At 44.8% G+C, this 14,379-nt stretch overlaps 1 protein-coding gene across 23 annotated transcripts in view; it reads right to left on the bottom strand.

The window, feature by feature from the left end:
• The window catches only part of CADPS (calcium dependent secretion activator), a 478,855-nt gene extending 464,988 nt beyond the window's left edge, over positions 1-13,867 (bottom strand). For all 23 annotated transcript variants that reach the window (XM_060402261.1, XM_060402259.1, XM_060402264.1 and 20 more), the window contains exon 1: positions 13,053-13,867. In XM_060402261.1, the coding sequence (XP_060258244.1) occupies positions 13,053-13,496 (444 nt within the window). In that variant the 5' untranslated portion in view covers positions 13,497-13,867. The remainder of the gene's footprint in view (positions 1-13,052) is intronic.
• Positions 13,868-14,379: the final 512 nt, after the last annotated feature.

The raw sequence follows: 14,379 nt of genomic DNA, 5'->3' as shown, positions 1-14,379 counted from the left end.
ACTGATTCCAAATAGGAAAAGGAGTACGTCAAGGCTGTATATTGTCATCCTGCTTATTTAACTTCTATGCAGAGTACCTCATGAGAAACGCTGGGCTGGAAGAAATGCAAGCTGGAACCAAGATTGCCGGGAGAAATATCAATAACCTCAGATATGCAGATGATACCACCCTTATGGCAGAAAGTGAAGAGGAACTAAAAAGCCTCTTGATGAAAGTGAAAGTGGAGAGTGTGAAAAAGTTGGCTTAAAGCTCAACATTCAGAAAACGAAGATCATGGCATCTGGTCCCATCACTTCCTCGCAAATAGATGGGAGAACAGTGGAAACAGTGTCAGACTTTATTTTTTTGGGCTCCAAAATCACTGCAGATGGTGACTGCAGCCATGAAATTAAAAGACGCTTACTCCTTGGAAGAAAAGTTATGACCAACCTAGATAGCATATTGAAAAGCAGAGACATTACTTTGCCGACAAAGTCTGTCTAGTTGAGGCTATGTTTTTTCCAATGGTCATGTATGGATGAGAGAGTCGGACTGTGAAGAATGTTGAGCGTTGAAGAATGGATGCTTTTGAACTGTGGTGTTGGAGAAGACTCTTGAGAGTCCCTTGGACTGCAAGGAGATCCCACCAGTCCATCCTAAAGGAGATCAGTCCTGGGTATTCATTGGAGGGACTGATGCTGAAGCTGAAACTCCAGTACTTTGGCCACCTCATGTGAAGAGTTGGCTCATTGGAAAAGACTCTGATGCTGGGAGGGATTGGGGGCAGGAGGAGAAGGGGACGACAGAGGATGAGCTGGCTGGATGGTATCACTGACTCGATGGACATGAGTTTGAGGAACTCCAGGAGTTGGTGATGGACAGGGAGGCCTGGTGTGCTGCTATTCATGGGGCGGCAAAGGGTCAGACATGACTTGAGCGACTGAACTGAACTGAATTAAAGGGCTTATTAAGCAGTTAACATAATTTTTTTCTTGCAATCCTCACTATTATTTCCCCCCTTTTTATACAGGAAGGAACTAAGACTTAGAGAGATTGGATAATACCCCAAAGGTCACACAGCTACTAGGTCAAAAAACTGACTAGGCATTTGAAACAGAGACTAATGACCTGCAGAGTTAATGAAGTGTCACAACAAGAAGGAATAATGATTTATTGTACTCTCAACCTCATCTACTCTGTAGACAATGTTGTTATGGTAACCATTTATTCCTGGGTCTACTTATCATATCAATAAGGATAATGATCATGAGGATTATAGCAATACTGAATATAAGGCATACTATGGTCAGCACTTCACATACATTCCTTTCACAGATTAAAAAAAATACACAAAATTGTACATATCAAATTAGCAATAAGAAGAACACTTATGTACTACTCACCACATGCCAGGCATTGTTCTAAGAGCTTTACTATATTAGCTCACTTACTTTTCACAAGAACTTAATGATGGAGACACCATTACTATTCCTACTTTACTGATGAGTAAACTGAGCCACAGAGTGTTTAAGTACGTTGCCCCAAATCAGAGCCTGCTTGGGGTACATCCAGAAGAGCAAACATAGGCATTCAGCTTTCAGAATCTATGCTCTTTCCTGCACTATACATCACATGTCAAAAGCAACGGCCAGGCTTTAAATCACTGACTGACTTCATCACCTTTTCTTTGCCTGCTAACAACAGAGAAGTAATTCTTTCACATGCTTGGATGGACAAATGAAAAAATAATAAGGTAATTCTGACTGTCAGCTCTCCAATTGTGCAGAAACTATAAATCTGATCCCAATGGAGAAACACCTGCCTGAGACAGGTAACACAGAGTTCCAAATTCTAGATCTTTTTCTTGGATGCATTACAGAGGCAAGGGTCAGACCATCAATATTAGAGCAGCAATGGCAAGAAGAGGCAGTGTTGGAAAGAACCAGATTGCTGCTGTCCTACCAATCAAATTTCTATGATGTTCCTCTTAGAATGAGCATAATTTATTTAAAGTGATTCACATTCCATTAGTTTAGTGAAGACTGATAGTCTTATTTCTGTTGCTTTTTGCAGATTCATTAAAAACTCAGGTCAGCTTTGCTATATTTTCCAGTTATAAGAGGAGCCAGAAACACAAATTTTTACATGTAATATCTTGACAGTTTTAAATGTTGAGAACAAATTCAAAATTTTGAAAAATATACTGTAGTCAAAAATATACTTTCAGTCCATTTCATCCCATAAACTGAATCTCTTGCATGGTCTGTAGCCTTGTAATCTTTTAAGATTGAATCTCCTCCATGAAAAACACAAATTGAACTCTAACTTCATCTCAAATTCTTTGAAGACAATGCCTTATTTTATAATGTCAAAACATACCAAATACAAATTTGAATGAAATTATGTCTTGATAATGAGTGACCTCATTGCCGAGAAAGAAATATCAACTATTATATGTCAAATATTATATACAAAGGTGACAAGAGATTATTTGAGGGTTCCCTATCCCCTCTTCATAAGGCAGAGTAGAAATTATCCCAAAGACAGACAGTGACTTTCCTGAAATTGGTGGTTTATTAGTGGTAGAGTTTAAGTTCAAACACAGGTTTCAATACATAACCTTTCTTCTCAACAACCAGCTTTCTTCATTGTTAAGGAAGTCATTTAAACTCCTAGATCCAGCCATGACTGCACCTTGCACTGGATTTTTAAATTATATGCACCAATAAACCTTTCCTGTCCCCTTATTTTCCTATTGATGTGGCTGCTTCAGTTGGGTTTCTGTCATTTAGAACCAAAAGAATGGAATGATTAATCCAAGAAACAGTGACTCTCTGCCACAATCCTCCTACATCATGCTTTTCTCCTAACTGGAATATCTGCCTTTCCTTATGGTTACACAAATCATGCAAAATTTTTAAGACCTACTACCAAATTCAGACTTAAACTGAAGAAAGTAGGGAAAACCGCTAGACCATTCAGGTATGACCTAAATCAAATCCCTTATGATTATACAGTGGAAGTGAGAAATAGATTTAAGGGCCTAGATCTGATAGATAGAGTGCTTGATGAACTATGGAATGAGGTTCGTGACATTGTACAGGAGACAGGGATCAAGACCATCCCCATGGAAAAGAAATGCAAAAAAGCAAAATGGCTGTCTGGGGAGGCCTTACAAATAGCTGTGAAAAGAAGAGAAGCGAAAAGCAAAGGAGAAAAGGGAAGATATAAGCATCTGAATGCAGAGTTCCAAAGAATAGCAAGAAGAGAAAAGAAAGCCTTCTTTAGCAATCAATGCAAAGAAATAGAGGAAAACAACAGAAAGGGAAAGACTAGAGATCTCCTCAAGAAAATTAGAGATACCAAGGGAACATTTCATGCAAAGATGGGCTCGATAAAGGACAGAAATGGTCTGGACCTAACAGAAGCAGAAGATATTAAGAAGAGATGGCAAGAATACACAAAAGAACTGTACAAAAAAGATCTTCATGACCCAGATAATCACGATGGTGTGATCACTCACCTAGAGCCAGACATCCTGAAATGTGAAGTCAAGTGGGCCTTAGAAAGCTTCACTATGAACAAAGCTAGTGGAGGTGATGGAATTCCAGTTGAGCTCTTTCAAATCCTGAAACTTGATGCTGTGAAACTGCTGCACTCAATATGCCAGCAAATTTGGAAAACTCAGCAGTGGCCACAGGACTGGAAAAGGTCAGATTTCATTCCAATCCCAAAGAAAAGCAATGTCAAAGAATGCTCAGACTATCACACAATTGCACTCATTTCACATGCTAGTAAAGTAATGCTCAAAATTCTCCAAGCCAGGCTTCAGCAATATGTCAGCCGTGAACTTCCAGATGTTCAAGCTGGTTTTAGAAAAGGCAGAGGAACCAGAGATCAAATTGCCAACATCCGCTGGATCATGGAAAAAGCAAGAGAGTTCCAGAAAACATCTATTTCTGCTTTATTGACTATGCCAAAGCCTTTGACTGTGTGGATCACAATAAGCTGTGGAAAATTCTTCAAGAGATGGGAATACCAGACCACCTGACCTGCCTCTTGAGAAATCTGTATGCAGGCCAGGAAGCAACAGTTAGAACTGGACATGGAACAACAGACTGGTTCCAAATAGGAAAAGGAGTACATCAAGGCTGTATATTGTCACCCTGCTTATTTAACTTCTATGCAGAGTACCTCATGAGAAACGCTGGGCTGGAAGAAACACAAGCTGGAATCAAGATTGCCAGGAGAAATATCAATAACCTCAGATATGCAGATGACACCACCCTTATGGCAGAAAGTGAAGAGGAACTAAAAAGCCTCTTGATGAAAGTGAAAGAGGAGAGTGAAAAAGTTGGCTTAAAGCTCAACATTCAGAAAACGAAGATCATGGCATCTGGTCCCATCACTTCATGTCAAATAGATGGGGAAACAGTGTCAGACTTTATTTTGGGGGGCTCCAAAATCACTGCAGATGGTGACTGCAGCCATGAAATTAAAAGACACTTACTCCTTGGAAGAAAAGTTATGACCAACCTAGATAGCGTGTTCAAAAGCAGAGACATTACTTTGCCGACTAAGGTCTGTCTAGTCAAGGCTATGGTTTTTCCAATGGTCATGTATGGATGTGAGAGTTGTACTGTGAAGAATGCTGAGCGTTGAAGAATGGATGCTTTTGAACTGTGGTGTTGGAGAAGACTCTTGAGAGTCCCTTGGACTGCAAGGAGATCCAACCAGTCCATTCTGAAGGAGATCAACCCTGGGATTTCTTTGGAAGGAATGATGCTCAAGCTGAAGCTCCAGTACTTTGGCCACCTCATGCGAAGAGTTGACTTATTGGAAAAGACTCTGATGCTGGGAGGGATTGGGGGCAGGAGGAGAAGGGGACGACAGAGGATGAGATGGCTGGATAGCATCACTGACTTGATGGACGCGAATATGAGTGAACTCCAGGTTTGGTAATGGAGCGCTGCGATTCATGGGGTCGCAAAGAGTCAGACACGACTGAGCGACTGAACTGAACTGAAACTGAGAAGGATCCCATGGGGCTCCTGGACATAGAAGGCTTTCTGTGCCCAGCTCCCTCTCCCATGCAAAGTGCACCCCCTTTCTTGTTTGTAGGGAATGGGTTTCAGCTCCAGGATCCTCCCTGAGTTCCGAGGGGTAAAGTTCAAACAGTTCTAATCAAGGAAGGGAAGGGATGCAGATACAAAGGAGGACCAGTCAAGAAACAATAGTGTAGCCTTAGCACAGGAGCCTGCCTCAAGGGATATACAGAACAATACCTTTCAGCTCTTCTACATAAACCAAGCCTCACAATAGATGGAAGAGGTTAACTACTTGATGAAACAATCCTCATTCTAGAGAAATGGTCAGGAGGTCACCTGATGCCGGATTAACACCCTGCACATACCCTGTTCTGTATCAGCAACCACAACCTTGAACCACTGCTATAAAACTCAAATTCCTCCAGGTTGGGATATGCAGTTTTGAAGGGGACAAGTCCACTGTGTCCCCCTTGCTTTCTACTTCACCCTGAACTCTGTCTCCGAGATTCGATTTGGCACCAGTGCACAGAGGCTGAGTTTTTGCTATCACTCACCCTAGTCTACTTCCCCTGTGAAGATTTTTACTACTACTATATCCAATCCTGTGTGTGTGCACACTCTCCCCTTCTCCTACTTTAGTATTTGTAATCCAGTCCAGTTCCAGTTCAGTCACTAAGTCATGTCCGACTCTTTGCAACCCCATGAACCGCAGTACACCAGGCCTTCCTGTCCATCACCAACTCCCAGAGTCTACCCAAACCCATGTCCATTGAGTCGGTGATGCCATCCAACCATCTCATCCTCCGTCATCCGCTTCTCCTCCTGCCCTCAATCTTTCCCAGCATCAGGGTCTTTTCCAATGAGTCAGCTCTTTGCATCAGGTGGCCAAAGTATTGGAGTTTCAGCTTCAGCATCAGTCCTTCCAATGAACACCCAGGACTGATCTCCTTTAGGATGGACTGGTTGGATCTCCTTGCAGTCCAAGGGACTCTCAAGAGTCTTCTCCAACACCACAGTTCAAAAGCATCAATTCTTCAGCAGCATCTTACAATTAAACACTACCTTATTCTCAATTTATCTGACAGCTTCCAAACTAGAACAGAAACTCTCCAATCGAGAATCATACCTCACAACTATCTTCCAGTTCTTCACAAAGCCTGGGAGAATATTTGGTGCAATGAATAACTGGTCTTTCTTAGAACTTGGTCTAAGTAAGTAAAACACCCCTGATGATTCCAACTTGAGTTGTATGAACACTTGGCCCCAAATACTGGCTATATTTTAATGTAACAGCCTATGGTTATGTATTAAGTTTGCTTTTGAAGGAAAAAGACCTTGGAATTATTTGACTTTTACCACTTTACACAGTACAGTTTTTCAGGAATGAAAGATTTAATTTCCTTTGTTGTTCAGTCCAGTTTTAGGGAAGCAAAAGGCTATTCCAAGTGTGTAATGAGGCAGGAACTTCTCTTATTACTTTTTTGGTTTTCTGTATCTTCAAAATGTCTCTTCTAGTACCAGTCCCTAACAGTTCCTGCCCATTGCACCAAGATGATTGGGGGTTGGGGGGAAATGCCAAAAAGCAGATTTAAAGAATTCAATTATTTTCCTGAAGAAGAGAAAAACATAATTCTTTTTTAAGGAATCCTGTTTGAACGGTCATTTAGTTTTCTCAAAAGGTGAAAATATTTTAATTTTTAAAAAGCAAATTGTATGTTGCATTAACAATGCAACCCTTCAGATATTTGAAGAGTAACCTAAGTGCCTCAAAGCATATCTGAATGAATGAATCACCACTATTGATTTAAAATACACACACACTCAGACATATTTAGTAACCTAGCACTTGGTCTTAAATTTTATGAAAGTTATGAGCTTTTGAGTCATAACTGAACAACAAAGTCAAAGAAGTTAGTGAATAAAGATGGAATTTCTCTGGCTAACAGTGACTCAACTTGAGCCATAATTTTAGAGCAAAATATAAGCTGAATCACATGGAAATGAGTAACTTGATGACTAGACCTAATGTGTTGTAAGTTCAAGTCCTCTTGAATGAGGAATTCAGATAGAAAAATACAACTTTGGCACTGCCCCTTTCTCTCATCATCTATTGGGTTGGCCAAAAGTTCAAGTTTTTATAGAAAACTTGAAATGAACTTTTGGCCAACCCAGTACATACAGGTGGTGTTGTTTAGTTGCCCAGTTGTGTTCAAGTCTTTTGACCCCATGGATGGCTGCATGCCAGGCCTCCCTATCCCTCACCATCTCCTGAAGTTTGCCCAAGTTCATGTCCATTGTATTGGCGATGCCATGATGTGTGTGTGATGTGCCTGTGTGTGTATGTGAACACAGGTGATGCAGTGCTAAAGAATCCACCTATCAACGCAAGAGACGCAAGAGAGATGGGTTCGATCCCTGGGTCAGAAAGATCTCCTGTAGTAGGAAATAGCAACCCACTCCAGTATTCTTGCCTGGCAACTTTCAAGGACAGAAGAGCCTGGCAGGCTACAGTTCATTGGGTTGCAAAGAGTTGGGCATGACTGAACACACAGAGACAATACACACAGACACACGTGTATACACACCTACACATGCACTCATAATTCATTCTGGACATCTGGAATCCAGGCATTACAAATAGTTCCTAGCCAAGTTAAAACAAAAACCAAAACAGGTCATGTCAATTTACACATTACACAGAATTGTTTACAGCGCCTGCTTTTACATTCCCTCAGGAACATCTATAAGTAGGTGGTTCACATGAGGCAGCCACTCATCACCATTACTACGTGATTTAGAAACATATGGTATAGCTCTGTCATGCCAGCTTCTAGGTATCCACTCTAGCATTCTGACAAAAAGGAGACAAAGAAAGCTCAGAACTGTTTTTCAAATTATCATTTATCAGCTGCTAAAACATACAATGTGACAGCCTGATGACTAGGTTTTTGTTGTGGTCATAAATTATCATTACCAACATGCTATATTTAGATTTACAGTAGTACAAGGAAAATATACCTATAAATGATACCATACTGAAATTTAGCAAGACCCTGTGCAGTTTCTGGGTATAAATCCTTTCTGTGTTCACCCATTTCTGTTTTGTAGGAAATAGACTTTATGTAACCTCCAGGACCTCCTCTGTGTTCCAAAGAGCAGGTTCAAACCCGTGCTAATCAGAAAAGGGAGGGGATGCAGAGACAAGGGAGCTGCAATCAAGAAACAATGGAGCCTTGGGTCACAGGTACTGGTTCCTCCTCAAGGAATATATTGATAGGATGGCTCAGTGGTAAAGAATCCGCTTGCCAGAGAAGGAGCTGTGGGTTCGGCTCCTCATCCAGGAAAATCCCCTGGAGAAGGAAACGGCAACCCACTCCAGTATTCTTGCCTGGGAAATCCCGTGAACAGAGGAGCCTGGTGGGCTACACTCCACAGGGTCTCAAAGAGTCAGACACGACTGAGCACAAACACAGGCAACACTATCTTTGAGCTTTTTGCTTCCCTGGTGGTGCAGAGGCTAAAGCGTCTGCCTGCAATGTGGGAGACCTGGGTTCGATCCCTGGGTCGGGAAGATCCCCTGGAGAAGGAAATGGCAACCCACTCCAGTATTCTTGCCTGGAGAATTTCATGGACGGAGGAGCTTGGTGGGCTACAGTCCACTGGTTGCAAAGAGTCGGACACAACTGAGCGGCTTCACTTTCACTTTCTTTCATTTTCAAAGCCGCCACTCAAGGGGAGAATGGCAACTTCAGGCTGAGGCAAGGTTCCCAGAGCACCACCCTGTTAACTTGTCACCAACCAATCAGAGGAAAGTCACACAGTCTGCAGCCTTCACCCTAATTCTGCCTATAAAAATCTTTTCCAAAGCCATCGGGGAGTTCAGGGGTTTTGAGCTCGAGCCACTGGTTCTCTTTGGCTGGCCCTGCAATAAACCTTTCTCTGCTCCAAACTCTGATGTTTGGTTTATTTGACTTCACTGTACATCAGGCACATGACCTTATTCGCTAACAATATTTTCACATTGTTTGTTTCAAATCCCTTCTTTTAACTGGAAAGACTGTTTGAAAACCTAGGCATTCTCTTTCCCAGTAAAAGTGAAGCCTAAGTAATTAACTATCAGAATGATCCAGCAATGGCATCTTTTCCCTCTGTTCCTTCCCAATTGTTCTTTTGAGCTAAAATAAATTTTTTTTTCCCAGTTCAAAGTATACAGAAAGACTGACAACAGTCTGCTGTTCAGATTTACCAGCTAACAGCCGTCTCTCTCCTTCATGAGTGAGTGAGTGAAAGTCACTCCCATGCCCGACTCTTTGTGATCCCATGGACTGTAGCCTCCTCTGTCCATGGGATTCTCCAGGCAAGAATACTAGAGTGGATAGCAGTTCCCTTCTCCAGGGGATCTTCCCAACCCAGGGATCGAACTAGGGTCTCCTACATTGCAGATGGCTTTTTTACCAGCTGAGCTACCAGGGAAGCCCTTTCTCTCCTTCATACTCCATGAAATTGGTACTTCAAGGATTATTTTCCCCATGTTGATTTTTTTGGATAGGTGTTCAAAGTGGAAGGGGCAGGTCTCTCTCAACTCAAATAGAAATAATCCTGAGTCAAGAAGTACACTAGACCTGTTGTCAGGATGCTGCTGCTGCTGCTGCTAAGTCGCTTCAGTTGTGTCCGACTCTGTGCGACCCCATAGACGGCAGCCCACCAGGCTTCCCCATCCCTGGGATTCTCCAGGCAAGAACACTGGAGTGGGTTGCCATTTCCTTCTCCTAGCCTTCTATTTCTCATTTAGAATACTTCTGGCCAGTGTTGCATATTAAAAAGATAGGATTTGAAATCAGAACCCCATGCCTAAATTCCCACTCTCATCTGTCTACATAGTGCTTTAGGCAAATTAGAAAACCTCACTGAGTTTTCTTTGGGGATGGTAATCCTTACATTGCTGCTAACTAAAATCTATAGTGTATTTAAATGTCCTTCATTTCTACCTAACTTCCTATTTCTGTTCTTAGATCATTTTAAGTTCTCTTCATAATTCCTACATTGTTAATTATGAGAAGAACATAAAATGATCTAGGAATGAAAATAGGTAGTTAGGTAAAATGAAGGACATTTAAATAAATGACAGATTTTAGTAAACAAGGCATAGCTGTTGATTCTTTATTTGTACAACAAGTACCCATACTACTATAAGATAATTACAGAGGAAAACTGTCTGGGTTGTATGGGAACTCTCTATATTATTTTCTCAACTTTTCATTAAATCTAAGACTCTCCTTAAAAGAAGTCCACTTGTAAAAAATGACTTAAAGTAAGTGCCCTGCACTTGGCAAGTACTTAAAACACAGTAGCCAATGTTACTATTATCAAGTAAACTAGTTGGTTTCCTAAAGTTTATTAAACTCTGTATAATATGGTCTTCCTCCACCTGAACTTTATTGAGATATAACTGACATACAACACTGTGTAACTTTAAGATATACAGAACAATGATTTGACAATATGATCTTTCCTTTTCCCCAATTTAGCAATTGCTTTTCATAAGCAGTTCTCTCCGCCCCAGCCCTTATCACTCTATTCACTTTCTCTACATCACTTTTCCTCTTCTTTTCGTTCATCCATTTCTTTTCTACAAACTCATGTTTACCTTACACCTAGTTTTTATTTCTCCACGACTAATTCCATCTTATTTCTTGGCTTTAAGTTTGGCCTCCATGATTATGCAAACTTTTACTTTCAATGACGGCTCCTTGAAAAAAAAAAATCAAAGTTCAAGCTTTCTACTTAGAGAAAAATAGCAGAACACTTTTTTTTTTCCCCAAAAAAGGCACCGAACACAAAGATATAGTATTGGGGAAAGCTTTTTTTTTTTGTTTTTGTTTTTGTAATAAAGAGAGAGATATTCAGCGTACCAATATAGACAACAGCCTGGAGGCAGCTTTGCCGGGATATGTATTTAGTCTGCTGCAACAACTAAAAATAGTTTGACCAAATACCAGTGTTATCAGTCTGTCCTGGAGTCCCTCTGATATTAAGGTCATGTGTAAAAACACACCTTACTTGTCCCTCAACCACAGCTTTGAATGGATCTGGGTAAAACATACCATATCAGATCAGAAAAACCAGCCTCCTGACGCTTTTTCTCAGGTGGCTGAAGCTTCTGTTTAGAAGACCTGGGTCTATGAGAATAAATTTCTTTTCCCATTCTGGTGCTGGATTTCAACCTGTATTTGAAGGACAGAGCTAGAGAGCCTTTTGACTGATAAAGGGAAGTTTGTTTCTTAACTTTTCTTTAAGTGACAACAGCTTTTCATTGACAAAGGAACAGGACTTCTTTAGTGGGTGCCATTATTAATGAGAGAGATTTTGGAAATGGAATTTCCCCTGCTATAAAGACACAATTACCGAAATAATTTCAACCTGAAGCTTGAAATACCAGGCCCTGTGAACCCAAGCCTCAACCTTAAAAGACTATCCCAAAACTTTTATGTTCTGAAAATACTTTTGCTCTAGGATAGTTCAAAATACACATGGAAAAAGCAAGGAACCACTGATGAGAGGGTGGGGATTAAGCAAGGAGTGTGCAGCCCACCTGTTCTTTCTCAACCAGGAAATCAATTTTATCTTTAATAAAACTGATAACCAAGCTTGTGATAGCCAAAATAAATCATCACTTCTGGGTGGTTTGTGTACATATACATGCAAAACAAACAGAAATCTGTGCTAACTCAAGATAAGGCTGGATAAATATAGGAAAACCTAACACTCTACTCCAGGCAACATATAAGTCAGTCTTAAATGGCAACAACCCAGAAATTCTCTATTTTAAGAAACTGGTCTCAGTAACCTCTGAGGGGGTTAGAGCTGGCGTTAATCGCCCCTCACACCGCCCCTCTCGGGGCTTCACGGACTTCTGTGTCAGTTCAGCTGTGGCAGACTCATCTAAAAGACAGAATGAGATGCTAACTTGCTTCACAACTCTATCCAGCTGAGTACCCTCTTCTGGTCCACCGCCCTCGACCTGCATTAACTAATCCCTTTCTCTGGCTGGAGAACAGCTGATAGAAATAGGCACTTTTTTTCACATCAAAGGCAGTCCGGAACCGTCTTAGCCTTACCCCAACCTCAGACACAAAAAGCTTTTTGATGCTTATAATTGCAAGGCTTTTTCCAGCTGCACTTTATCAAGCTAGTAGTGGCAGGGCTTGGAGGGCCTAGGAGAGCCAGAAGGTGGCGGCGAAGTCACCTTGGGAAAAGAAGGGGGTCAAAGGGAGGAAGGCAGAGGGGCTGACCCCGGGAGAAGGAGCAAGTATACCTGCCCCTGCTCTGGGGTGAGTGAGCAAGGGCAAGGGACATTGGAAGGAAGCCCACCCAAAGTGAAGAGGTGTCCCGAGGACCCCCAAGTCGACCCTAATCTGTGATCATCTGAGCCGGGTGGAGGGAGGAGGGTGCCCTTCGTAGTGTCACGGGGAGCTTCGCCTTCCGGGCTCGCTTTCTCCCGCCTGCCCCTGCGGTGGTTCTCTGCCAGGGTTAGCCTGAGCGCGGCTCGGAGGCGCTCCACTTGCTCCGTACCGGAGCCCCCACCTACCGGGCGCCCCTGCTCGCCCTGCGCACGCCCAGGAGGGCGGGCCGGGAGTTGAGCGCAGCCGCCGGCCGCTCGAGAGTGCTGGGAGCCCGGCTAGCGAGCCAGGCCTCTCTGGGCGCCGCCGGCTGCAAGTCACTCTCTGAACCTCCCGGGCCACACAGCAGAACTTGCCCGCCTCGCTCCCCAGCAGGGAGGCCCAGGCACAGGGTGCTGTGCTCCAGGACCCTTGCTGGTTCTGGGCAGCTCCTGGTGCGCTCCGGGCTGGGCTAGGCGAGGCCTGGCCGCGGAGAGGGGGGGCCTTGTAACCCCTTCCCCGGGGCGCGGTCTCCTCCTCCTGCTCCAGCTCCTCCTCGCCAGCTGCGCCGCCAGCTCCCATTGTTCGCCCCGCCCGCCTGGCAACGTCCCGGCGCTACTCTCTGGGCCTCCCAGGCGCACCTACCTTCTGCTGCCGGCGAGCCATGTCGGTGGGTTGCTTGGCGTTGAAGGGGTAGGCGATGCAGCGCATCACGAACACATAGAGCTGCAGCCTCTTCTTCCTCTCCTCCTCTTCCTTCTGCAGCCGCTCCAACTCTTCCTTCTCCTTCTCGCTCACCACCGACGGGCTAGGGCTGGAGGGTCGGCCGCCACCGGCGCGGCTGCTAGGCTGCAGCCCCCCGGCCCCGCCGCCGCTGCTCGCGCCGCTGCCCCCGCCGCCGCCGGCGCCCATCCCGGCCCCGGCGCCGGCCCCGCCGCCGCCCCCCAGCCCGGCGCCGCCGCCCGAGCCCTCGCTGGTGCGGCTGGGAGACAGGCGCGCGCCGGACGCGGCCGAGCCGAGCACCTCCTTGCCGCTCTCCTCCTCCACGATCTCATCCGATTCCTCTTCGCTGGATGAAGGGTCCAGCATGGTGGCGCCTGGGGAGGGGGGGGGTCCTTGGAGCCCCTGGCTTAGGGTGCAAAAGGTGAGGGGCGCTGGAGGCAGCTGGGGGTCGGCTCTCCCGGATGGCCGCTTCTCCCCAAATCAGGGAGCAAGCGCGCTGCTGCTCAGCCTCAGCCGCGGAGACTGCTTCCTCCGCCCGGCGCTCGAGAGCTGGGCTCTGACCCACGAGCACGAGGGGAGGAGGGAAGGGGAGAGGTGCGTCCGTGGACCCAAAGTGGGCAAAGGAGGGAGTCAATTGCGAGCCCCGAGCCCACAGCAGGGTGCCATCTGCAGCCGCTGAAGGAGGCGCCTCCAGAAAAGATGCCGAGTGTTGCAAGCTGTCGATGCAGCCTAGAGCCGAAGAGGCATCTTGCCGATTGGGGAGGGAGCGGCGCTTACGTGTTTATTGGCTTAACTCTCCCGTGTCCGCAGCATAAAGGGCGGCTGCAGCGGGCTGGAGCCGGAAGAGCGCGGAGCGTCCCCAAAGTCTCAGAGCTTCCGTAGTGATCCCAGTGCTTTCCCGCCCTCCTCACTCCCACCCCGTTGTGGCTAATTTCCTCCTTGATGCCCAGCCCTCTTGGTTTCAACCTCTCTTCCCGGCCCGCGGACAAAAAGTTCTTGGGAGAGGAGGAAATAGATCAATCAGTGATGACATTTTGTCAGCGGATAGTTGACAAAAGCAGACTTTTTGTCAGCTGTTGGACACACGAAGTTCAGAGATCTCACCGAGACGAAGTCGGCGAGATGTTATACACAAAAGAAAGGCCATTCCCTATAACCAGCTTTCCTCACGTTTTCCTCACCAAACACCCTGTTTGTCCCACCTGTGTAGGCTCCAATGCCAGCAGTTTACTTTACATACACACAACCG

The sequence above is a fragment of the Ovis aries genome, chromosome 19 (assembly GCF_016772045.2).
Source record: "Ovis aries strain OAR_USU_Benz2616 breed Rambouillet chromosome 19, ARS-UI_Ramb_v3.0, whole genome shotgun sequence".
NCBI lineage: Eukaryota > Metazoa > Chordata > Mammalia > Artiodactyla > Bovidae > Ovis > Ovis aries.
This window is presented reverse-complemented; position numbering and strand designations above follow the sequence as displayed.